Below are 27787 nucleotides of genomic sequence, written 5' to 3' on the forward strand. Positions count from 1 at the left end.
AAATCTTTCCTAAAGTCTACCCTACCCTCCTAAACTGCAGTAATTAGGCACTTAGATGGGAAGTGTGAGTCTTAATCTTAAGTCTGCCTATCTTTGAGCAGTATAGACAAGGTCTACAGATGAAGTGATCACCAAGAAAGACTCCAAATTACTACACTACCTCCTTCAAAAGAACACAATCAGTTTGCTAGTCAACATCATTCTTAGCAATCATTCAGGCTCCTCAACCTCTGTGGCCCATTTCATTCCTTTACAAAAAGGTTCATCAGAAAAAAAAATGCACATATCACACACACACACACACACACACACACATGCATGTATAGATACATACATACATAAATGTGTAGTAATAATAATAATAATAATTATATTGTGCCTAAGGTTTGCCAAGCACTTTAAAAATATTATCTCATCTTGTTCTCCCTAAAACCCTGTGAGGTGGATGCTATTATTATCCCCATTTTACAAATGAGGAAACTGAGGCAGGCAGAGGCTAAGTGACTTGCCCAAGGTCACAGAGCTAAGTGTCTGAGGCTGTATTTGAACTCATCTTTACAATGGCTGGTCTAGTGCTCTATCCATCATTCCAGATGCCATTGTTTATACATATATGCACTCTGGGAAAATATTATATTCCTGAATGTAGGTTTCAACTTGCTTAAGTAATGGATTAGTTAAACCAGGGAAGCACCATTTGCTGCTCACAAATAGATTAGAGGCAAAATATCAACAAAAACTCAAGTGGCCAAAAATATCCCAATCATAAAATTTTGAATTTCAAGTATGACATTATTATCTTTTTTAAAACTACTACCTAGTTACTTTAAAGCCATAGTTTTCTAAGATGTTGTTCTATTCTCCCAGAAAGGCAAAAGGGAACAAATATTTTGAAATCACAACAAAAAATAAATGGGACTTTTTCTGCACTTTGACTACACCCCCCCACCTAGCAAAACTGACTAAACAAATTAGGCTTAGTACAAACTTCTTTCGCAACTACATATGGTTCAATTTATATTACTCTCTTACTCTACTGCGGTTCAATTAAACACTTCATTATTATCTTATTTAGTAATAATCTCTCTTTAAAAAGCTTTCACAGTAAATAATAAGCCTACTTCCTCTTGGTACAAAATTGTTACTGAATTTCTTTAAATAGAATCTATATTTTTAAATGGCACACCAACTTAAGGATAAGACAGAATACTTCATTAAAAAAAAATTTGGAAACAACTCTGCTTTCAAAGAATAATGACTAGAAACATAATTTATCCCCCAAACCATCTATCTATTATAGGTAAATCAAGTTTGCAAAGGCCATTAAGGAGTCTCTGGAAGGTTGTCAGTGTTATATGAAGTGTAAACTTGTTTTAAAGATACTTTTTGATTAATGCACTTTGACATGGTTTGTATTGAAACTTCTAAAAAAATTTTTTAACAAATACACATATATATTTCATCTGCTTCAAGGGGTTTCTAGAAAATATAAGCCACTTGAAGAAGCATCTGATTCTACAGTGGCAAACATCAACACAAATGAAACACTCTTGAATCACAGTGCAAAGGGCTAAGCTCAAGACTATGTTTCAAAGTGACACCAGCATAAAATTTGATTGTATGACTCTATCCCTTAAAAAAAAATAGCACACTTGGTTATGCATGGCTTTTAGCCTTAGTCTAATATTATGCTATCAATTATTAACCCTATTCTTCTCTCACAAAATCCAAATCAGTCACGTGGAAATATACATATTCTCTGAACACTGTTTAGAGTCCTTGGTTTTCCAGCTCTGATGGAGATCCTGAAGGCGTTCAGAAGTCCGTGTGCTTATATTCAGGGCAGGATGAACTTTGCAAATTCCACTTTCCTCCATCAGTGACAGACCACAGATTCCAAAGTATGCATGCAAAGCATCTGAAAATACAATATTAATATTGTGATGGCTGTTTATTTTGGCATACACTGTAAGACACTGCATATCAGATTACAGTTCTTTGATTCAATTCAACAAACATTTACTGCGTGCCAACTATGTGCAATGCTATTTGCTTAGAGCTACAAGAGAATAGAACAGTGAATAAAATAGACTCTGACCTAAATGCAAACATTGTAGATGGGTAGATAAAACAGGTATACAAATAAAATACAAAACAGAATATGAAGTGTAGTCATACAGGCACAAATAGAGACAGAACTTCCTGCTTTGGAAGTGGTGGTAGTAGAAATAAAAGAAAATAATGATGAGGAAGCACCAGAAATGGGTCTTAAAGGATAGCCAAGATATCAATAAGAGGAGAGGAAATGAGGGAAAATATGTATATTACAAGGACAGAGGGAAGAAAAGGCAAGTGTGGATTGAATTTAGGCTATTAGTAAATAGTCTGGATGACCAGGGACATAAAATACATATATGAAAGCAAACAATTGTAAAATAATTTTGTTAACAATTAAGTCTTTTTTTAAAAAAGTATTTCTTTTAAAATCTCAAATGCCAGGGGCAGCTAGGTGGAGCAGTGGATAGAGCACTGGCCCTGGAGTCAGGAGGACCTGAGTTCAAATCCGGCCTCAGACACTTAACACTTACAAGCTGTGTGACCCTGGGCAAGTCACTTAACCCTCATTGCCCTGCAAAAATTAAAAAAATAAAATAAAATCTCAAATGCCATACTGTATAAAAGGTAACATCTGTAAAATATTCAGAGAACCTCAGATGGAGTTTGAATGTATTTTAAAGGCAACTGAAACCAATGCCTACAAGAACAAGACTCATATCTTAATAGATTGAAGATCTTAGGTGAGAGTGAATCTGCTACCTGTGGAAGCAGCTCATTCCACTTTTGAATAACTCCAATTGTTGTTAAGATTTTCCTTACAAGTCTAATACTGACTTTCTACAAATTCCAGCCACTGTTCCTACTTTTGCCCCATGAGACCAAGGAAAAGAAATCAAATCCCTCTCTTTCCTGTGAAATCCTCTCTTTCGTGTGAAAGTCATTCAAAATATCTGAAGACACTTATCATGTCTCCTTTTAAAGTTTTTATAAAAATGCATTTTTATTGATGTCACTTATTTTTATGTCATCAGTTTTCCCCAGTATCCCTCTCCCTCCCAGAGAGCCATATTATATAACAAATGGTATTTTTTTAAAGACACAAAAAAGGGGGAGGAAAAAAAATCAGCACAACCCATCAACACGTTGAAAAAGTCCAAAAACATGTATAATATGCAACACTTTCCACATATGGAAAGCAAGGGGTGGGGGACAAAAGGGAAGAGATTGGGAATATGCTTGATCTATGTAATTTTATAACATTCATTTCTTATTTGGGACAGGAGGTGTTCCTTCCATTTACATGGCTTCGTGGTCGTTCATTTACATTGCTTTGTGGGTCATTATGTACGTGATTTTCTTGGTTCTGCTCACTTCATTGTGAATTCGTTTATATAGATCTTTCCATGCTTCCCTATATTGTTCACATTCATTGTTTCTTACAACAGTAATATTCCATTACGTTAATGTATGACAATTTGTTTGGCCTTTCCTCAATTGATGGGCAACTAATTTGTCTCCAATTCTTTGCTATCACAAAAAGTGTTGCAATAAACATTTTGGTATGTATGTGGATGTTCTTATCAATGGTTTCTTTGGGGTATAAGTCCAGTAATGGAATCTCTGAATCAAAGGGTATGAACATTTTAGTCACTTTATTTACATAATTCCAAATCACTTTTCAACAAGTGGTTGTACCAATTCATAGCTCCATCAACAAGGCATCAGTGTGCCTATCTTCTGACAATCCCTCCAACATCTGAGTATTTACATTTCTGTCATCTTAGCCAATCTGTAAAGTAGAAACTCACAGGCTTGTTTTGATTTGCATAAATATTAGTGATCTGGAGCATTCTTTCAAGTGGTTGTGAGTAGTTTATAATTCTTATTTTGAGAACTGTTCATACCCTTTGACTACTTATCTAATGGAAAATGGCTATTGTTCACATATATTTACTGTTTATGCATCCTGAACATCAAACCATTAACTGATACTTTCTACAATAAATGTACACTCAGAAGAGGAAAGAACTGAGGAGTAAGATAGCACATTCATTTCCGGACATGTGGAGTGTAATAGGTTAATAGGACATCCATTAAAAGTTGTCCAACAGGCAGTTTGACTATAAGTCGGGAAAGAAGGTTAGGCTCTGAAAATGATCTGCATAGAGATAACTGAATCTATGGGAGCTGATGAAATCACCAAGTAAAATAGAACAGAGGGAGAGAAGAAAAGGGCCCAGGACAGAGCCTTGAGGGACACCCACAGTAAGCAGGTACAACTTGGATGAAGATCCAAGGATTCTTGTAGAACCAGGAGAGACTAATTTCTCAGAAACCTAGAGAAGAGAGTATCAAAGAAAAAAAATGGCAATCCACATTCTTTTTTTTTAATTAATAGAGTATTTTTCCCCATTACATGTAAAGATAGTTCTCAACTTTTGTTTATACAAGCTTGGCAATCCACATTCTTAAAGGTTTAAAGAGGTCAAGAGCAATGAGGAGTGAGAAAAGCTAATTAGATCTGGCAACTAAAGAGATCATTGCTAACTGGAGAGAGCAGTTTCAGTGGAAGAATAAGGGCAGAAGCCAAACTGCAGAGTTAAGAAGAGAGAAGAAAGGAAGTGGAGGCAGTGAGTGTAGGAGGTCTAAGATTTTAGCCACAAAATGGAGAGAAGATGTAGGAGATATAGAACAATAGCTAGTGGGAATGAAAGGATCAAGTAAGGGTTCTTTCAAAATAGAAAAGACATGGGCCTATTTGTAGGTAGTAGGGAAGTAGCCAGATTGAGAAACTGAAGGTAAGTGAGAGACTGGGGATGATAAAGAAACCAATCTGATAGAGAAGGATGGAATAGGATTATTTGTACATGTAGAAGAGTTTGCCTGGGTAAGTGGTTTGAAAGAGAAATGCGAATTTTGAGTGCATAATTTACGTCTTGAACAAAAATAATGAGCAGACTAGAAAAATGTGAAACTGCAATAGCAAGCCTCACCAAAGAAACAAAAGGCAGAAAAACAACAGACTGGGAATATAAATACATAGAACTGAAAGAAAACCTAGAAGAGAAGCAAAAAACAGTAACATCAAAAAGAAAATATGTGCTTACCATGCAAGCAAAACATACTGAACCTAAAGACAGGAAGCACAGAGACAACTTAAAGATCAAAGGTCTCCCAGACAAAAAAACCTTAACACCATAAATAAAGGAACTGTCTGGAATTCCTGTGTGTGAAAAGGATTCACACATCAGCTCTCCCCCCCCCAAAAAAAAATCCAATGAACTTTAAGACACATTTTGGTTAAATTTAATAATCCCATTCAGAAATATACATAAAACATTCAAATACATAAAACAAATCCATTCTGCACCCACAAGAAAAAGGGGTTTGTGTGAATATATTATGAAGAGCAATGAAGCTCAGAATGCAGCCTAGGGTGACCTATGTGGCAAATCTGAGTTTCACCATCCACAACAAAAGATAGATCTTTCAATAATAAACAAGAGTTTGAAACATTTTTCAAAAGAAAACCAGAGGGGCAGCTAGGTGGCACAGTGGATAAAGCATGGGCCCTGGATTCAGGAGTACCCGAGTTCAAATCCGGCCTCAGACACTTGACACTTACTAGCTGTGTGACTCTGGGCAAGTCACCCCGTTGCCTGGCCAAAAACAAACAAACAAAAAAAGAAAACCAGAACTGAGGAGATTATTTGCATCTCAAACACCCCAAACAAGAGAAATGAAGGAATGAATAAATGCAGCAGGCAAGGACAGTCAATCCCAGCAATAGAGTGACAATAGAAAGACCAAAAAAAACTTCTTTCTAAATATGCCCAAGGAGACAAGAGTAAAGGGAGAAATCTTGTAGAAGTAACAGTGAAGAGGTGGCCAGTAGGCATTATAGACAGAACGTGACATTCATTCAAGTAAATGAAGATGTTAAGTACAATATTTTGCATTTATTCCTATTAAATTTTCTCTTATTGTGTCTAGTCCATTGTTGTTGGAATCTTTCTGGATCTTGATTCTGTCATCCACAAGATGTGACCTAATGATTCCGGATGTTTATCTAGTTCAGATATGAAAACCATACTTTTAAAATGGTAACCAAATCACTTGGTCCTAAAGCTTCATTTATAAAATGGTAAAGTGCAGCTTTTACTGAATTAACATGTGTGTGTGTGTGTGTGTGTGTGTGTGTGTGTGCGAGAAATGTTCTTTTTTTAACTGGTCTGCATAACCACTGAGATATTCTTCTAATGTCCTTTTTTAAATTATGCATACCCTCTTTCAGAGTTACACATTTGTCATGGATGTCATAACAATGCAGGAATAGGTGGCACAGTGGATAAAGCACCAGCCCTGGATTCAGGAGGACCTGAGTTCAAATCCAGCCTCAGACACTTGACAAATACTAGCTGTGTGACCCTGGGCAAGTCACTTAACCCTCATTGCCCCACAAAAACAAAACCAAAAAACAGAAGTTAAGTACCACTCTTGTTGCACATCCTTGCTGTGTAAATAAATTGCCACAGATGAAGCAGAGTGATACACTTTGCTTCACCTTTTGTCCAGAGTTGCCTATTATGGATTGGGCAACTGTACAGACTGGTCGTGCAGAGATAGTTAGAGGACAGGAAGTTGCTATTACTAAATGGAAATATCACATTAGAAGTAACACTTATCTGGATCCCTCTGGTATTAATGTCCTTCACAAATAGGTGACAACTATTTCAGAGACTCCACTGCTGTAATGGATCCTCACCTCAAAGAACATGGCTCCTCAGGAACATGATTTTACCTCACTAACCAATGGTACTATCTGCTATGAGAGCATAATAAATGAAATGGTGGGCTGAAATTCAGATTGCATAGCTGGCATGTGAGAGAGCCTGGAGGGACAGGGCAGAGGAGATCTTTATTTACACTAATCCCTCAGCAGTAGCCATGAGTATGGCTAAATGGTCTTGATGTACAGAGGAAAGGACTAGAATAATTTTGCCAATGCTTCCTACTGTATGTAACTATTTCTGGATCATGTTAGCACCTATAAAAGACTTCATTAGCATACTAACGAAGCAGCATACCAATCATTTACCATATAAATAATAGGTTGGAGCTGTTATAAATACAACAGAGGTTGGGGAGTGGGTACAGTACGAATATGTACATTAGGGTGGTGACATCACGTTGTACTACTAAAAAACCATATGATCCCTTTAAGGACAAAAAGAACTAACTAGCTGAAAAGGAGCTAGTAAAGAGGGGAAGGAGAGACCCAGCAAACCCCTGGTAGATTTATAGGACATTTCTATCAAATTTTAAAAGAAAAACTACTAACAATACTACACAAATTATTTTCAAAAAATGACAACGCACCAATATAGTCCTAATGGCTAAACCATGGAAAGATAACACAATGAAAATTTATAGACCAAAATCATTAATGAACATAGACTGAAAAATATTTACTAAAATCCTGTGAATAACCTACAGAAATTCATATAAGAACTTATTCATTATGATTAGTTTGGATTTATACCAGGACTGCAAAGATAGTCCAACACTAGAAAAACAATAAACATCATCTATCATATGAAAAAAAAACATTTAAAAGCACATGATCATCTCCAAAAATACATTACAAGCCTTTGACAACAATACTGATCTATGCTTAAAAACAAAAACTACAAAATATCACCATGGAAAGATCTCTTTTTAATATTATAAAAATTATCTATCTAAAACCAAAAGCAAGGACAGTGCTATGCAAGCTTTCCAAATAAATAGAAAGAAAGCAAGGATATCCACTTTACTTGCTATTGATATAGTTCTAGAAATGTTGGCAATGCCCACAAGAAAAGAAAAATATATTAGAGGAATAAAGAACAACAAAGAAGATAAAACAGGGGCAGTTAGGTGGCACAGCAGATAGAGCACCGTCCCTGGAGTCAGGAGTACCTGAGTTTAAATCCAGCTTTAGACACTTAACACTTACTAGCTGTGTGACCTTGGGCAAGTCACTTAACCCCAATTGCCTCACTAAAAAAAAAAAGGAGGGAGGAGGAAGAGGGAGGAGGAGGGGAAGGAGGAGGAGGAGGAGGAGAAGAAGAATAAACTATCCCTATTTACTAATGACAAGATGTAGAAAATCCTAGGCAAATGACAAGATACTAATTGAAACAATAGCTTCGGTCAAGTTATAAAATAAAGCCACCAAAAACATTTGTGTAAGGATAAGAAAAAAATTCAAGAGTCAAAATAAAAAGAGTAAATAAATACCATTCAAAAGAAATAAAAAATGCATAAAATATTTGAAAGTGAATATACTAAAGTCCACAGAATCCTCATATAGGTTTAATTACAAAATGCTCCTTAAAGAAATAAAGAGCTTAAATATCTAGAGAAACATTCAGCACTCATGGCTGGGTTGGGCTGTGCCAATATAATAAAAAATAACAATGCTACTAAAGTTAATTTACAGTTTTAATTCTATATCAAACTATCAAAGTGATACTACACAGACCTTATAAAAAGAAAAAAGTTCATTTGGGAAAACAAAAATCTAGAATATCATGAGAAATAATGAAAAAGGGGAAAAGATGAAGGGGGAAATAGCACTTCTAGACTTCAACCTATAAAGCAACACTCATTAATACCATTTGGTATTTAAAAAAATAGAAAAATACACCAGTGGAATGGAATGGACAAGGAAGAATTAGACACAATGGAACTCAGTAATTCAGTATTTGATAAGCCTGAAAACAAATTATTTAGGAAATAACAATCGGATGAAAACTTTAGGAAACAAAGAAAACAGTCAGAGATTAGGCTTAAACCAACAATTTATACCATATTCCACAATAAATTCAAATACCTGACCTGAATATTAAAGAGCATAGCATAAGAAAATTAGAATAGAAGCAGATCACATACCTTTCACAGGGATAGGTAGATGATTTTTTTTTTTTTTAGTGAGGCAATTGGGGTTAAGTGACTTGCCCAGGGTCACACAGCTAGTAAGTGTTAAGTGTCTGAGGCCGGATTTGAACTCAGGTACTCCTGACTCCAGGGCCGGTGCTCTATCCACTGTGCCACTTAGCTGCCCCAGGTAGATGAATTCTTAACCAAAAAAAGATAAAGGTAAATGCAAAAGATAAAATAGACAATTCTGATGGCATGAAATTCAAAAGCTTCTGTGCAAAATTAATGCATCTAGAATAAGAAGTGGTTAAATGAGGAAAGGTGGTGGGGTTTTTTTTTTTTGGGGGGGGGTCATCAAATTATTTGTTAAAAAAGATACAAAAGCAGCTAGATTGCTCAGTAGATAGAGTGCTGAACCCAGAGTCAGGAAGACCCGAATTCAAACCCTGCCTCAGACACTGACTACTAGTTGTGTGACCCTGGGCAAGTTTACTTAACCTCTGTTTCCCTTAATCCATTGGAGAAGGAAATGGGAAACCACTCCAGTATCTTAGCCAAGAAAACCCCAGAGACAGTACTGATGTGATATGGTCCACAGGGTCACGAAGAGCCAGAAACGACTAAACAAATGAATAACAACAATCCAAGATACAGAGACAATTAATAGATATAAGACCAAGTGGTCAAAGGATAGGAACAAATAGTTCTCAAAAGAACTGAAAACAAGAACATGTATGAAAAAATGCTTCAAATCATTAAGATACATGTATATAAAAACAACCTGAGATTTCATCTCAGTCCTAACAAAAGATAGGAACAGTCAATGTTGGAGGGGTTATGGAGGGGTTATGGAATGATAGGCATGCTTACATTGGACATCAATACAACCACTCTGGAAAATAATTTGGAACTATGATAACACTCACCAAAATGTCCATACCCTTTTACCCAGAGATTTCACTGCTAGGCATATACCCCAAAGAGGTCAACAATAAGAAGAAAGTTTCCATTATACACCAAAATATTTATGATAGCACATTTTGTGGTAATAATGAACTGGAAATAAAATAGATGCTCTTCAATTAGGGAATGGTTAAACAAATTGTGATATATAAATGTAATGGAATATTACTAAGATATAAGAAATAATGGATATGTTAAACACAGAGAAGCATGGAGAGAAAATGAAGCAATGTGAAGTATGCAAAGTCTAGAAAACAGTAACGATATATATATAATTACAACAATGTAAACTGAAAAAACAACCATAAACAACCGAAAGTGAATTCTGTAAAATTACAAAAATAGTACCAAAAAAAGAGATATAAGACAACATTGCTCCCTCACTCCATAGGATTGATGGGAATTCATGGGTATGAAAAAGGGCATGTTTTCTTATTTTTTCAATGCATTTACCAGTTTTACTAATTGTTTTTTCTCTTCTTCCTCTTTCAAAAATATTCTTTGTCTTATGAAATGGCTCTCTCTAGGATGGAAATAGGAGGGGTACAGGAGGATGTTTAGTCAATATTAAAACAGAAAACATCAGTAATTAATAATAAAACAAAAAAAGATATCTAGCCATTCATTTATCTATCCATCTCTCCACCAATGAGCTTTCTATAACAAGATGGAAGGAGTTGTTGTTGCTAGCCCTGAATTCCAAATTTCTAGCCAATCATACTGTCCTATGATACATCTGACTTTGTAACCAAAAAGATTATTTTCCCCATCTACAATGCTGCCTTCTATTTTTTGGGGGGGGAGGGTGTTCTTCCTTTTGTCCATAAAAATGATCTGTCTGCTCTCATTTGAGGTCTTTTGGCTTGTTGAGGAGTTAAAGACCCCCTTTAAATTGAAAGTGCTCTAAACTTTGTGCCTTGGTTTACCTTAGTTTCCCCCCACAATATTCCCTAATGAACTTTCAATATCCCTTCATTTAGGATAAAATATCAACTCCTTTGTTTGGAAGTTAAAACCCTTTAGAATCTGGAACCAACCTACCTTTCCAGCATTATTATATATTATTTACCTTCTACCATGCTACTGTTCAGCCAAACTTGTCCTCCTACTGTTCTTCACACTTGACACTTTGTCTACTCTGTGTCTTTGCACTGTTTGTCCCCCATGTCTAGAAGAGTATTTCTCCCCCCTTCTCTTTACTGTTTGGAACCCATAATTTCTTTCAAAATTCAGTTGAGGTAGCACCTTTCTTTCCTGATTTCCTCCTCTTAGCTACTAGTACCTTCCTCAACATATATGCACATCTTCCCCAGAAAACAAACTTTAAATACGTATATAATTTTTTCCCAATTACATGTAAAGACGTTTTTAACATTCTTTTTTTTTAATTTTGAGTTCCAAATTTTCTCTCTACTTCCTGAGACAGTACACAATTTGATATAGGTTATACAAGAACAAACTTTTTAAGGGCAGGTATTATTTCATTATTGTCTGTATCCTAACTGACCAGCACAGAATTGGTACCTAATAAATACTAGATGATTCATAATCCAGGTACATAAAATACAGATAGGGCTCATTTAGCAGAACTCCATTAATTCAAGAGAAAAGTAGAAAAAAAAACAGCAAACGGGTTATCTTAGATGCAAAGTTATAATACCCATCAAGCTGGTAGTAGGCAGAGCCGACTACTAAAGATCACAGTGATAAAAGGTTTAAGGCAAAAAGCCTGAACAATACTTTTGTCATCAGACTATGAATTCTTTGAAAGAAAAGACTGTTTTTTGCCTCAGCTGATTTACCTGGTACATAGAAGGCACTTAACAAATGCTAGCTAACTGACAAGATGAGCTGTCCTAAGCAAAAAACCATTTAACATTTCTCCATATCTTCTGAAAACTTATACTTATTCTTAATTCCTTTTTTATTATTTTTAAGGAAAGTTTAATAATCCTAAATATTACATTTCTCCAAAAATGACAGGGAAACTCCTCAAATGAGAAAGAATAATTTACCTGGATGACTATCTGGCCACTTGGCAAATCCACCTACAAGGCGATCTTGAGTTGATAAGATATAATTTCTGTTTTTCTCAAAGTTTGTATACTGGAATATTTTCAGCAGCTGAAATGAGATCACAGAAAGGACATTTACTTATAGACAACAGTTTAAGAAACTATTTTGGTGCAAAATTCACTTTCTTACTATTTAAACAAGTTTCCTCCAGTTTTGTAGTTCTGAAAAATTAAGGGGCCAAGAGAACTTACATTAGAACAAATCTGGATTGTAGTTAAGACTTAAGCACTAAAAATCCTTGAAATCAGGAGAAACCCCTTGAAGCTTGATAGGAAAATAATACTTTATTTGAAGATTATCCAAGATAGTATGCAAGTTAATAACATAAATATCAATAAGTTCAAGAAAGTTCTAGAGAAACTAATTCATGAATAAAGCAACAATATATCATTAAGGCAAGATAAAGTACACCTTTAAAGGTTGATAGCACAAGGAGCCAAAGAGACTTTCTCATATTACCTTACTTCCACTGGTGCAATTGTCAAAGACAAAACACTTGGCTGATTGTCACAGTTTGATGAAATTATTTATTTCTTATTTCTGACAGTTAATTATTATTCCTTTTTTTGTTTAGTCTAGACTAGGAATCACTACCCTTAATACTAGAAGCTCAGTATCGTTACTATATAGTAATACTGAGAAAAAGCATGTACTATAAAACCAAACAATTCATCACATTGGTTGTTATTACATACTTTATATATCTTTCCATATTAAGTTTTTTTATTTTATTAATTTTTATTCCTGTCTTACCTTTAAAGTTGCTCCCACCCAAAAAGAATAGCAGGTATCTACAGGCTTATTGGGTCGTCCATGATAACCAGTTTGTTGCCTCATTATACACCATCTCTTTATCCTGTTCAATTCTTTTTCAGAAAAAACTTCTTCTAATTTATCCATGAGACATAATGATGCAATGCCACAAAAAGTTGATCCTCCTGTTAATCATAACCAGTCAATACTTTAAAATTCAAATAAATTAACTATTAAATATTTATAAAATGCCTCAGTCCTTGTCCTGACTGCCACTAACTAGATTTATGGCCTTGAACAAATTCACTTAATATCTCTAGGCCTCAGTTTTTTTTAACTTCTCTTAAGTTCCCTTTCAACTCCAAAATTCTGTAATTTATATAATCAAATTAATATTGCAGAGCTCTGTACCTAATGTAATGGTTTTATAATTTCATTTTATTTGGTCTTTTTTTGTTCTCTAGAATTTCCTGGTCTTTTCTCTAGTCATTTCAACATTAAAAGGTCACATAGTTACTCAGAACAAGGATTCTCTCAACATCCTTCCCAAGTAGTCAACTAGTCACTGGAGCTGCTTCAAGTGATCAGAAAATGTATCAGTTAAGAACCATGAGATAAACAGCTTTAATTGACAATTCTGTAAAGTCAATAGTTTCAGAAGAGGCTTCCAATTGTCACAGGGAGGTGGAGGAGGAAAAAAAAAAGACACACAGCAGAGACAGACTATGCTAAAAGAAGAATAAGGATGAAGTGGAAGAGTTTATGCCACTATATAGAATAAAATACTGTTGTATGAAAGTTGTCAAAAGGTAGCATTGCCAATGCTAAAATCCAACCTTTTTTTTTTTTTTTAGTGAGGCAATTGGGGTTAAGTGACTTGCCCAAGGTCACATAGCTAGTGAGTGTTAAGTGTCTGAGGTTGTATTTGAACTCAGGTACTCCTGACTCCAAGGCCTGTGTTCTATCCACTACACCATCTAGCTGCCCCATAAAATCCAACATTTTTAAAGGAGAAAAACCCCAACTCTATATTGTTAACTAGTTAAAGATATCTTACCATGAGATTCTAGTCCAGCTCCCTGTGCCAGTCCATTGTCATAAGACTAAAAAATAAAAATAATACTGTTTACTGTGAAATAGTAGTTAAAAAGCTATAAGGCTTAGTGGAAAGAAAATAAGAGAGTCATAAATTTCAGCCTCTGATACAAATTGCCTATGTGACTATGGGCAAGTCACTTTATCTCTCACTGTCCCAGGTAATTCTCTAAGACCATATGAACAGCTGAACAGCTAGCTGCATTGAGAGGGAATATCCCTGTGATTTTCCTATACCAATAGTCACAAGCTCGGACAAAATATAAGAACGCACTTCTTTAAAAGTCACCAATAGACAAAATTAAGTACTACTTTATCTCCTACTATTCTCTTTTGCGATTCCAAAAATACTATTTTTCCTCACAAATACAGGGCAGGATGGAGAGATGGACAGCCTTTTCAAGTACCTGACCTTCCTTTGCTCCATTAATCAGTGGCAAATTGAAAAAAAATGTATTTTAAAGTACTGCATATTGGAATTAATTTTCCATAACGTGATCATCTAAATTAGTTATGTAGGTCTAATTTTCTTTTTTTAAAAATCCATTCTCTCCCCTTAGAATTCTTAATTCTATTATCTTATGATGCATTAGGATAGTTCACTCTCTACATTATTATAAGCATGCCTACATCTCACACAACTGTCAGGAAAGTGTTCTGAAAAACTATCAACTTCTATATAAATATAGACTACTATTGTTAGAGTTAAATGTTCAAATAACTAATTTACAAAATATATTTACTATCATAATTCAAGTTTGTTGCTTCCAAAGGCTAATAATAAAAACAGTGATAGATGAACATTTGCATAAATAAAAATGAATAAAAATTCATTGATAAATAGGTCTTACTAATAAATAAATGATAGTCAAAATAGCACATCTTCATATAACAGTAGCCAAAAGACATGCTTTCCCTCCTATTATTAAAAGTATCATCTCACAGTGTGGCAAAGTGGAAAGAACACTGGATATGGACTGAGAGTATCTGGGTTGGAATTCTGGCTCTGCTACTGTGTGACTGACCTTGGGTAGTCACTTCATCTCTCTAGACTAGCAGAATTCTGAGCTCCATTCCAGCCCTTAATGTAAGCTTAAGTATATTACATTTAGGTCTTATTCTTTTTTTTTTTTTTTTGGCAGGGCAATGAGGGTTAAGTGACTTGCCCAGGGTCACACAGCTAGTAAGTATCAAGTGTCTGAGGCTGGATTTGAACTCAGGTCCTCCTGAATCCAGGGCCGGTGTTTTATCCACTGCGCCATCTAGCTGCCCCCAGCATATTACATTTAAATAAAAATATCCATAATGACATTTCATTTATTTACATTTTTATAAGCACAATTAAAAATTTAAAAAGCAAAAATTGGTTTTTGGCACAAAATCCAAGACTGATGAGACCTCAGAAGGTCATCTAGGCCAACATCTAACCTGATGGCCAGACTACATGTTATTCTTTATGATTTCCAGATGAAATATTGTTACTTCACAGATTCACAGAATTTGAAAGTCTGGAAGAGGCCATATACCCCAATTCTCTAATTTTTTTTTTTTTGATGAAGCCAAAGCACAGAAAATTTGCTTAAAGCCATATAATTTCTAGATTCTGGTCCCTCCTTTTATAGGACTATATACCTAATCCAGTATACTGTGGAAATTTATTTGATTTGGGGACCCTACCTTGGGCTGAGATTGCAAAGCCTTAGGCCCTCAGGGTCTCTTCTGTGTGGGAGGGGCTGGTGCCCCTCCCCTTCTGCTTCTGCTGAGCCAGAAAGCCCCATGGGCTGTGCAAGACGCTGGGTAGGACAGCTGGGGGGAAAAAGCCCCCAGCTCCCTCTGACCTGAGCGGAAGTATCTGAGAGATGCTGGGCTTTGGGTAGCCTGTGCTGAGGTACGTGAGGCTGGAGCGCACCCCCCCACCCCAGCCACAGCCCTGGCTGGCAGATTAGCTTGGTCTGTGGGGGCACAGGAAGCCCCGAGATTTGAGTGGAGAGAAGAAAAGGTATATATAGACCTGGGAGTTAGATTAAAGGGAGTTTGGTCTAGGAGACGGGGGCTGAGAAGGGTTCGGACGGACGAGAGGAGACGGACAAGAAGAAGTCAAGAGGCTGCTGACGAGATTAGAAAGGTTGGAGCATGGCAGACTAGAGATGGGGCTACAAGGACGCAGGAGAAGATGAGAAGGACTAGGAGCAGGGAAAAGAGAGGTCGAAGGTCAGACTGACGGAGCAAACAGACAGAAGGTCGGTGAGAGAGAAACACAGGGGTTCAGCAGTGGCAGTAAGGAAAGGAAAGTTAGAAGCAGGGGGATTTACAAAGTGAAAGGGGCTCAGAGTTAGAATAAAGGACCTGAATACCCTGAGGCGAGAGGTGGCTAGGCCCTTATTGTATTAAAAAAGGTCGAAGGCAGCAGGTGGGAAAGAGACACAGCAAAGCACTCAGGTTGTACATTTTATTTCCCTGTATTCTTAATTTTAAATAGTATCTCATAAATAAACTCTGCTTTGATTATTTAGTTAAGAGGCTTCTTAATATTTTGCTTATCAATTTGGGAGTGGAGCAGTGTGGTGGAACTTTATAAACGGCCCACATTAAATTAATAACAGTCAGCCCATTAGTCAAAAGTCCCCAGATTAGTCCTCCAATCAGCATTAGCCCCCAAAATTAGGCCTAGTCATCAAAATATTTTTACATTTAATGACGATCCAGATGGGACTCACGGCCCAATTATAATTTCTCTAAACCTATATCTTTTCATATAGTTATAATTTTTCATAAGTCCAAAATTATATAAATTTTCCAGGTTAGATTAGCTAGTGAATAATTATTTTTTTATAATACTTTCTGCTAAGTGATAGTGACTCCCTTGTAAACATGTTTCAGTGTATAGAAATCTTTATCTGGATTTATGCCTCACATAGCTAACATAGAGCTTTCTTTTGGGAATTAAAAAAAAATTTCCAAAAATGTCTTCCTTGTGGACAGAAACAATTAACAATTAAATTATCTTCATAAAAATCCTATTCATATATTTCAAAGTCAAACCACCTCTCATGACTAATTCACTCCTTTCTTTCCTAACACTTACTATTCTTATGTATTCTTTATAAGTCCTATTGTCCAGTCTTCCAGCCTCGTTATGTACCTCTGAATTATTATTATTATTATTATTATTATTATTATTATTATTTTTAAATGGTTCCTACCCTCAAAGAGCTTACTTTCTTTTTTTATTTTTTGGCAGGGCAATGGGGGTTCAGTGACTTGCCCCAGCTCACACAGCTAGTGAGTGTCAAGTGTTTGAGGCTGGATTTGAACTCAGGTCCTCCTAAATCCAGGGCTGCTGCTTTATCCACTGCGCTACCTAGCTGCCCCCTGAATTATTTTCATAGTTGTACTATTTATAAACTTTATTAAACACTTTCATATATTTAGTTAAAAGCAAACCTTCCTATACATTATCTTCCATTCTTTCTAAACTTTATTATGAAATGTTAAAACTTTTTTGTCCAAACTTGCAATTTTATTGGTGTAAGGAAATTACAGGGAATAAATTCTCTCTACTTATGCATACAGCAAGTGTTCTGCATCTTATAGTCTCAAGGGTGCCTAGGACACTTAGAGTTTAAGTAACTTGCCCAGTGTCAGCTAATATGTGTCCAGAATTCATTTTTTTCAGATTCCAAAGATAACTCTCTACACCAAAATACCTTGTTGACTTAAAAGCATTTAAAAACTTCATACTTGGGGGGGCAGCTAGGTGGCGCAGTGGATAGAGCACCGGCCCTGGATTCAGGAGGACCTGAGTTCAAATCCAGGATCAAACACTTAACACTTGCTAGCTGTGTGACCCTGGGAAAGTCACTTAACCCCTGTTGCCCTGCAAAACAAAACAAAACAAAACTTCATACTTGGGAAATAATATATTTTGCAAAGTGAAAATTTTTTTTAAATTCTACTCAACCTTATAAAAGAGAAAAAGAAAAAGGAATTTTGCAATGAAACTATATTTCCTTCTTAATGGTACTCTATGGGCTTTTTCAGTAAACTGCTTATACCAGAACTAAAGAGGGGGAAAAAACCCACATCTATTTTTCTCCTTAAAAAACAGTATAACTTACTGTTTCATTACAAATGCTTATAGGTCTTTGCTTTGCAAGGAACCAATTAAAAAATAAAATAATGATCCAATTACAGCAAAAGAATTTGTTTTTGAAACAGCAAGACACTTAAAAAAATTACAATCTTGTAAATCTATAAAAATCTAGTAAAAGGAAAAAATAGCAGGAAAAAAAGCACCAATTCATGTTCATGATTTTAGGAAAGTTAGTAAGGCAGCATAATGGGTAAGTTAGCCTTGGAGGTAAGAAGACCCAGTTTCTAGTTCCACCTCTGAAAATTACTGTCCATGTCACCCTGGACAAATCATTTCAATCAATCGATCAATCACTATTAAATGTATATGAGATTAATCCAAATATCAAGAGACAGACTCTCTGGGTAATTACTAATCAATTTATTAATTAGGCTAGCCAGCAATCAATAAACTGGAATTTCTCTCTGTAACCAAAACCTTCAAGGGAAACCCTAAAACACAGGTGAAAATAACCCATGACTGGTGGACATTTAATAAGGAGGTGGGCTAAAAGTCTTCAGTTCCTCCTACTGAGAACATGGCATGATCATGAGACTATAAAGTCTCAAGAATCTGGGCAAGGAGAAGCCATTCAGAGCTCTCTAGCTATTGTTCTCCTCCATGAGCTGGGTTGCCCTAAACTTTAATGGAGGGGAACAAGGACAGAGGGCTCGTCCTCCAGGTAAAGGCTTACCTAGAATGGATTCTGTTTATATTTTAAACAGAAATTAGGTTTTCCAGTTGGGTAGGAACTCCTTTTCAGGCACTGGGTTTTAACTAAAATTCAAAAAAGGTGGATCACAAATAATAACAGCATAATATTAATTTCTTTTACCTACTATGTGCTAGGCACTGTGCTAAAAACTGGAGATATAAAAAGAGGCAAAAAATACTGTCCTCCAAGTTGTGGTATATGAATACAATGGAATACTATTGTGCTGTAAGAAATGATGAGCAGGAGGAGTTCAGAGAAACCTGGAGGGTCTTACGTGAGCTGATGATGAGTGAGATGAGAAGAACCAGAAGAACATTGTACACAGTATCATCAACATTGAGTGCTGACCTACTGTGATGGACTATATTCTTCTCACCAATGCAATGGTACAGAAGAGTTCCAGGGAACTCATGATAGAAGAGGATCTCCAAATCCAAGAAAAAAAAGAACTGTGGAGTATAGATGCTGATTGAACCATACTATTTCTTTTGTTTTGGGTGCTATTGTGTTTTTTTTCTATTTTGAGGTTTTGCATTACTGCTCTGATTTTTTCTCTTATAACAGGATTAATGAAGAAATAGGATTAATGTTATTATGTGTGTATATATATATGTATATGTATATAGATATATAGATATAACCTATATCAGATTACCTGCTGTCTAGGGGATGGGGGAGGGAGAAAAATCTGAAATTGTAAAGCTTGTATAAACAAAAGTTGAGAACTATCTTTACATGTAACGGAAAAAATAAAATACCTTATATGTAATTAAAAAAAAAAAGAAAAAAAGAAAAAAAGAGAAAAAAATACTGTCCTCAAAGAGATTACAATCTAATGAGGGAGACAACATGTAAACATATACAAAGTAAGCTATATACAGCACAAATAGAAAATAATAAACAGAGGTAAGGTACTAGAATTAAGAGAGGTTGGGGAAGGCTTCCTGTAGAAGGTACAATTTTAGGTGGGCCTTAAAGGAAGCCAGGGAGGTCAATAGCAGTTCATAGTTCTCTAAGATTACAAGTGAAGAGGCTGTGTCCTGAATGTCCAGTCCTTATCCTATTCGTGATTTTATAAAGGAGAAGGAAAGGGAAAATAGTATCAATCTCAAATTATTGTCATTAAGAATTGCTAAAGAGGGGCAGCTAGGTGGTGCAGTGGATAAAGCATTGGCCCTGGATTCAGGAGGACCTGAGTTCAAATCTGGCCTCAGACACTTGACACTTGCTAGCTGTGTGACCCTGGGCAAGTCACTTAACCCTCATTGCCCCGCAAAAAACCAAAAAAAAACAAAAAAAAAAAGAATTGCTAAAGAGGGGGCAGCTAGGTGGAGCAGTGGACAGAGCACTGGCCCTGGAGTCAGAAGGACCTGAGTTCAAATCCGGCTTCAGATACTTAACACTTATTAGCTGTGTGACTCTAGGCAAGTCACTTAATCCCAACTGCCTCACAAAAAAAAAAAAAAGAATGGCTAAAGAAGATCTTAAAATTATATCAAGGCAAATCTCATTAAATACCACAGGAATTGGAGCTGAAAAAAGGTCATCCCTTTTCAAATATGGAAACTAGAATTAAGAGAGGTTTAGAAACTTGCCCAATGTTACATCAAAAGACCTAGCTTCCAACAATTAGTAGCAAGTCACCTAACTTCTGCAAGTCTAAGTTCCTTCCTGTAGGTTAATAACTATAGTACCTATTCTCATCTATAGGTTGTATGGGGTGTTCAGGAAAACTAGCACCTCGTTTGAGGGCTTGCCAAGGCTCTTTAGGGCTGCTCATCTACATTCAGTATCCACCTGATTCACTCAACTCTCACATGTGGCTCCAAGAAGCTGTAATATGGCGCAGCTGCCACACCCTGATAAACCATCTCAGCAGATGGGCTAACCCAGGGTGAGGGTAAGCAACAGGCTTCAAACCTGTCTGTAGGTTGGGAGATGTCTACCCCAAGTACATGAAGACTTTCCCTGGAGGAATGGGCAGATGAGAACAATTTATTCCAATGGACATGAAGCATGGTCAGGCATCAAGGACACCATGGTCATCTACTGCATTCCAGACAATCGTCAATCATCCTGCCACTTCAATGACTCGAGAAGAGACAGTGAGGCTGACAACTTTGTGCAACTCTGCCTCACTTAAATCCAATTTATGAACAAGTCAAGACACTGCCCCGTGATGTCGTTGGTCCTCTTCAAAAACGAAGGACAAACAACAACCATAGGGATGTTGTAAAGCTTTAATGGGATATGGTAGGTAAAGAAATTTGAAAACTTTAAGATGTTATATGTAATCGTTTCTATTAAGTAACAAAGGGGGAAAAAGCATTCTTCAGCAAAACTCACCATACTTCTTCTAATATAGTCTATGGCTTTCTTCATGTCCATGCCTGACCAATTGTTGAGCATATAGCAAATACAGGAAGCACAGTAGACAAACCTCATGTCATTCTCACTACCTTCAGGTATAGCACAAAAACTGAAAGAAATAAAGATTTTGCATATATTCATATTTATTCACTTCGTTTTTATGTTACACATACAATGGTTTCTCCCCATTAAAATATAAGTTCCTTTTGAGTAGGGATTCTTCATTCTTTGTACTCATGTACTCAGTTCTTAATACAGTGCCTGAGAGAGTTGGTGCTTAATAAATGCTTATTGTCTGGTATATTTCAATCAGATATTCTGTAGATACTGTCAAGTGATAGCAGGTTCAGTTAAATTCTCATCCGAGGTCCCCACCCTAGGATCCAATAAGGAAATCCTCAAGAAGAATATAGCCTGAGAACAATGCTTTACTTTTAAAAAATAAAGTCCTTAACTGTTTCACTTCAATTTCTTCACCTAGAGGATTCCACTAGATTAACCTTTAGGTCCTTTGTAGTTCTAAAAAGTACAATATATTAGTTGCAAAAAACCTATTCTTTATTTAGGAATATCCTGTGGACAGTAAAATCTTAGTAGCACTGAACTGGTTCTTCTATTAGAAGGTCAACCACAGATGATAAAAGCAGAGCCAGGAAGTAAATGAAAACTTGAATTTCGTGCTATTAAAGCAGTCTTGACAATGTTATTAGAGCCCCAAGTCTATATAATATGCTATTAAGTTCTAATTTAACCTCCACTTAAAAAAATCCCAGAATATATTAAATTATGTTTAAACTCAAACTAATACATTTATTTCTATATTTATACCAACATTTTCCTTTTATTATTACTTCACTACTAGATTTCTTTACTTCACTGGTTTCCTTTCTATTTTATTTTATTATTTTTGCTGGACAATGAGGGTTAAGTTCCTTTCTAATTTAAAAACAATAGTTTAGGAATTGTAAAATGCTTTAAGGTTTACAAAGCACTTTGTGATCACCACATGCTTCAAAAATTGTTTAATTATTTGTACTTTCACTTCTAGAGGGTAGAACAGTGCCCAATCCACAGAAGGCACTTAATAAATATCTGACATTCAAAAAAAACCCCATGTTTTCTTCAAAATTATCCACATACTTCCATTCTGAAGGAAAAGATTATTTAATTAGGTACTTACTCTATATTGTTTGGATCTAATAAAAAGATTATTGCCACTACAACAATCACCATTTTTAATCATGAAAGGAATCAGAGGCAATTTTCTTTATTAGGAATTCAACTACATACAGGTTGTCATTCATACCAACCTTTGGTTGGTTCAAATAAGAGTTTAAAATACTAAAAAGAAAAAACTGTTATACCCCCTCTTTTTATTTCATTCATATCTATTCAAATCAAGTAACTTATCTCTTAAAAAGTGACAAAGAATTAATCATACCTTCCATCTTCCAGCTGAAGTGCTCTCAATCCTGCTAAGCAGGCTTCTTTATTTACTCTACTTAAATCATCTCCAAGAATAACTAAACATGAAAGACCAGTATAAGTCATTGCTATATGTCCACTGTCGTAAGGATGAGCTGTGCCAAGATCCTAAATTTAAGATGATAATACAATTACAATTAGGAAATTGGTTGTCATACCAATAAACAAACTAGTGTTACATGACTAGTGAATAATCAGATTAGATTTAACTTCCTAATACTTTACAGGTGGAAAGCATCTTAAAGGAAGTCTAAGAAAAACCACAATTCTATCACATACAAATATCAATAACAATGGACATTACATGTATTCCAATATAAATTTAAAATTTATCCTGCTTAAGTTCAAAATTGCCAACATTATAAATATATTATAAATACTTCCTGTGATTCATTAGTTTATTCAAGCTATAGTTAAATCAGGTACTCTTTCTTCTGAATGATAAAGACTATACAATTAATTTTTTTCTAAACTTGAGCACTAAAAGTATTAATATCATGAAAATATTTGCAATAACTTTAATAAAATCCAGCCTCCCTCCCCAATTTAACATCCTGGAAATGAGAAAAATATTTACCCAGTTGATATGCTCCACTCTCCAAAGTATTTAAACAATCAGACACAACACAAAGGAACAGAAGAAATTGAGGGACTTTTAGACAGTCTACCAAAGTATCAGCTTAATCCTATTCCTCAAAGTTTAAAAATAAAAAGCTAAAAAAAAAAACCAAACCAAACAGGAGAAAACCAACTATAGAGAGAATTGGAATGGAAAACTGGGAAAACCTATTTGGTAGGAAATGGGTTTACATCGACATCTTGGATTATATTTTATAACGAGTTCCAAATGGATAAATCGCATAACTAAAAGGTCATATAATAAAGAAATGAGAGGCTAATAGAAGGATGTACCTTGTATAGCTAAAGGAAGAATTCTTAACAAGGGATAGGTTACACACCATATACCAAGACAAGAACCAATGGGTACATAATTTAGACATAAAGGCTGACATAAGCAAATTAGAAGAAATTACCTGACAGGTCTATGGGTGGGGGAAGAGTTCACAACCAAAAAGAGAGAAGAGAGGGAAGAAAGTAAAATGGACAGTTCCAATTATATAAAATTTAAATGTTTTTGCACAAATACAGTCAATGCAGCTAAAACTAGAGGAAAAAGGAAAATAGGGAGAAAAAAATGACAGCACCTAGCACACAGATAGTACTTAATAAATGTTTTTGATTGATTGCAGCAAGTTTCTTTGATAAAAGCCTTATTTATATCCAAGGTCTCATTTATATCTAAGATATAAAGGGGAGCAAGTCAAATTTAAAAGAATAAGTACAATTCTTCAAATGATAAATGATCAAAGGATATGAATAGGAAGTTATCAGAAAAAGGAATTCCAGCTATCAATGGTCATATAAAAATGCTCCAAATCACTAATAATTAGAGAAATGTAAATTCAAACAACTTTAAGGTACTCTCATCTGTCAGATTGGCTAGGCCAACAAAAAAGAAAAATGACAAATGCTGGAGGGACTGTCATAAAAGAGTATTTTAATGCACTATTGATGGAGCCGTGAATTGTCCAGCCATTCTGGAAAGCAATTTGGAACTAAGCTCAAAAAGTTTAAAGTTTAAAAACTGACTCAGTGATGCCAAATAGTATATCTATATCCCAAAGAGATAAAAGAGAAAAAGGACACACACACACATATTCTCTCTCTCTGTCTCTCTCTCTCTCAGCATCTTTTAATGATAGCAAACTGAGGGGGTACCCATCAACTGGGAAATGATTGATCAAATTATGCAATGTGAAAGAATTCTACTGTGCTGTAAGAAATGATGAAAAGGATGGTTTCAGAAAAACCTGAGACAACTTGTATGAATTAATGCAAAGTGAAGTGAGCAGAACCAAAAGAATAATTTATACAATAACAACACTTTAAAGACAAACAACTCTGAAAGACATAGGAACTCTGATCAACACAATGACCAACTACAGTTTCAGAGGACTCATGATGAAGCATGAAACCTCCATATAGACAAGGGATAGACTCAGAATGCAGTTTGAATTTTTTTTGACATAGCTAATACAGTAATTTATTTTGCACAACTATACATATTTTGTAATGGGTTCTATTTATTTATTTTGTTGTTGCTTTGTTTTGTTTTGATGGGTGGGGAAGGACATAGAGAAAATTCTAACTGAAAATAAAAATAAAACTGAATAAAAGGCAAAGGCTATGTGATTATAGTAGATTAAATGGGATAATTTTAATTCCATAAAATTGAAAAGTTTTTGCACAAATAAAATCAACACTGCTAGCATTAGAAGAGACAGTAAAACGGGAAAAATCACTGCAGCTATTATTTCTGATAAAAGTCTTGATGTTTGAGACTTATTGAAACAAATATGTAAGATAAAGGCCACTTTAAGGACATGAACGGGCCCTTTTCAAAAGAAGTCATCACTAATCATATAAAAGAATGTTCTAAATCATTAATAAAAAATGAAAATTAAGACAACTCTGAGGTTTCAATCACCTCAGACCCTGACTGACAAAAATAATCCAAAATGAAAGCTGAAAATATAGGAAGATATGTACATTAATGTACTGTTGGTGGAACCGGAAATTAGTCCAGTCATTCTGGAAAGGAATTTAAAATTATACTGAAGAAGTAACTAAAACTACCGCTATTCTATTTAGCATATGACTACCAGGCATAGGGAGGCAGCTAAGTAGCTCAGTGCACAAAGCACTAGGCCTGACTTCAGGAAGATTCAGTTCAAATCCAGACTCAAGACACTAACTAGTTGTGTGACTGTGGGCAAGTCACTTTCTGTTTGCCTTAATCTACTGGAGAAAAAAATGGCAAACCACTTTCTTTGCCAGTAAAACTCCATGGACAGTATGATCCACACTTGACTAAAAAACAACACTAAGTCAAGAATAAATGAAAAGGTCTCATATATACAAAAGTATTTCTAGTGGTGCTTTTTGGAGTAGCAAAGAACTAGAAGCAAAATTGTTGCCCAGTAACTGGGGAATAAGTGAATACTTTCTGTGGTATATGAAGGTAATGAAATATTTTTTAATGAAATATTGCATCATAGCAAATGACTCCAGGTGAGTCCCAATTAGTGCAAATAATGAATCCCATGAAGTGGTTACATTTTTTTATGGTAACTGATTCCAGCCCAATGGAATATGCAGTGAAAGTTTGAATAATATAAGCACTTCACAGTATTTATTATTTAAAATAATTGGTAATTATTAGACTTCTATGAAACTTAAGAAGACAAAAAGATGAAGAGCAAAGCTGGCAGATAAAATCATCAGGAAGGAGAATAGCTTACGCAATGTAAGAAACTGTAACGTAAAAGAATGTAGAAGATAACAAAAATAAATGCAAAATAAAATATAAATATAAAAGAAAAAGAAAATCTTATCAAGGCAGAAGTCCAATCATGACTTCAGAGAACTAAAGGCTTCCTACTGCTTGGGCAGAGAGGTGGTGAATTATAAATGCAGAATGAATCATATATTTCTAGATACAGCCAATTAATTGATTTATTTTGCTAACTTTTTTTTTTTTTTGGTGAGGCAATTGGGGTTAAGTGACTTGCCCAGGGTCACACAGCTAGTAAGTGTTAAGTGTCTGAGGCCGGATTTGAACTCAGGTACTCCTGACTCCAGGGCCGGTGCTCTATCCACTTCACCACCTAGCTGCCCCTAACTATTCTTATTTGTTACAAGAGTGGGGGAAAGAATAACTAGAAAGTAACAAGGAAGAGACTTAATCCTTTATTACTTGCAAGACTTATTTTTTATAGAAGACTGGTTCAGTTAACATCAAGGATATAATGTGTGCCAAAATTAAACAACAGTAATATTTTAGTAGAAATCATTGTCTTATATTATTAATGGATTCAAATGAAAGAGCAACCTAAATCATTTTAGAAGAGTTTCTATCTCGTAATGTCTACATTGAACTTTAATTCTGACCATTAGAACTAGGATATAAACTCATCTTTTGAGTTCATGCATCAGGTGATCAATTCAACAAGCATTCCTTTAAAGAATACTGAAATGAGTAGTTTATGTAGTATATAACTGTTATACAACCCTCATAACTTTTTCCAATGATCTTCTGTTGACTTAAAATTAGAAATAATAAATTACTAGAGTAAAAATTAGGAACATACTAATTCTTGAGGTTTTTTTTAAAGTCATAATTGAGAAAGGTTACTTGGTCTTCAGAATTTAGAACTTGGAATACTGCATATCCACAGTACCTTAAAAACTTTTGATACAGGTCAAATATGCACAGAATGAAGGAGAAGCATCTGTAGACAAAATAGGAAGTCAAAAGAATTACAGCAGTTGCTCTAGGACTGCCATAAAGGAATGACTGCATAAAGGGGGGAATGTATTTAACTTTCAAAATTCCCCTATAATTTGATCCCATCCTGCCTACACCTAAAATGTTACCTTAGATGGTTTGCTACTAATGTTTCCCTTACTCTTCTTCCTATAACTGAGCAGTTATTTAGCCACATTAAAAAAAAAATCACTGTTTATAAAATCAGAGGAAGAAGAGACATATTTTTTGCACGAAATAGCAGGAAGGGTAAATAACACTCTCTAGAAATACTGTTTACTAACAATAATAATAATAATACCTTTGCTGGATTGAAGATTTGTATTTTTAGGAGGAGAGGAAGAAAATTAGAAATAACCACATTCTAGTGTATTCCAGGAATAACCCAGTTTTTACTGTATTACTGTACCCTATTAACACAGGTAACCTGGTTCTAGCTAACGATGGATATTTTAACACACTTCTGAACTTTCTTTGTACCATGCACCCTGCCCCTTTTTGTCCCCCAACATACAGCTAAACTAACCTTAGATGGATTGAATGGAATACACCAGGTATGAAGAACCTCGGAAACCACAGCGGTTTAAAATTTGATCCTAGAAAATAAACATACATATTTACTTAAGTTAAAATGAACCTTTATTTTTGCTAGGTAGTTAAACAGTGCAATATGCCAAGCCAAAAAAAAAAAAAAAAGGCTATCAATTGAGATGTATAGGGATAGGTAACTTGTATACCTTTTTTGTCTGCATTTGTGATTTCAGGTAGAGGGGACTCCCAGTGAAGCCTCTCAATTCCTCCATTAATATAGACCAGCAACTACTATTTA

The 27787-nt window shown here is 35.2% G+C and overlaps 1 protein-coding gene across 1 annotated transcript in view; it reads right to left on the minus strand.

The window, feature by feature from the left end:
- Positions 1-515: 515 nt before the first annotated feature.
- The window catches only part of PGGT1B (protein geranylgeranyltransferase type I subunit beta), a 41862-nt gene continuing 14590 nt past the window's right edge, over positions 516-27787 (minus strand). The window contains 9 exon segments of the mRNA XM_043976881.1: positions 516-1918; positions 11961-12069; positions 12775-12959; positions 13832-13877; positions 21063-21195; positions 22528-22679; positions 27485-27508; positions 27510-27545; positions 27547-27554. Coding sequence (XP_043832816.1) covers positions 1737-1918; positions 11961-12069; positions 12775-12959; positions 13832-13877; positions 21063-21195; positions 22528-22679; positions 27485-27508; positions 27510-27545; positions 27547-27554 — 875 coding nt within the window. The 3' untranslated portion in view covers positions 516-1736.

This window comes from Dromiciops gliroides, chromosome 1 (assembly GCF_019393635.1).
Source record: "Dromiciops gliroides isolate mDroGli1 chromosome 1, mDroGli1.pri, whole genome shotgun sequence".
Taxonomy (NCBI): domain Eukaryota; kingdom Metazoa; phylum Chordata; class Mammalia; order Microbiotheria; family Microbiotheriidae; genus Dromiciops; species Dromiciops gliroides.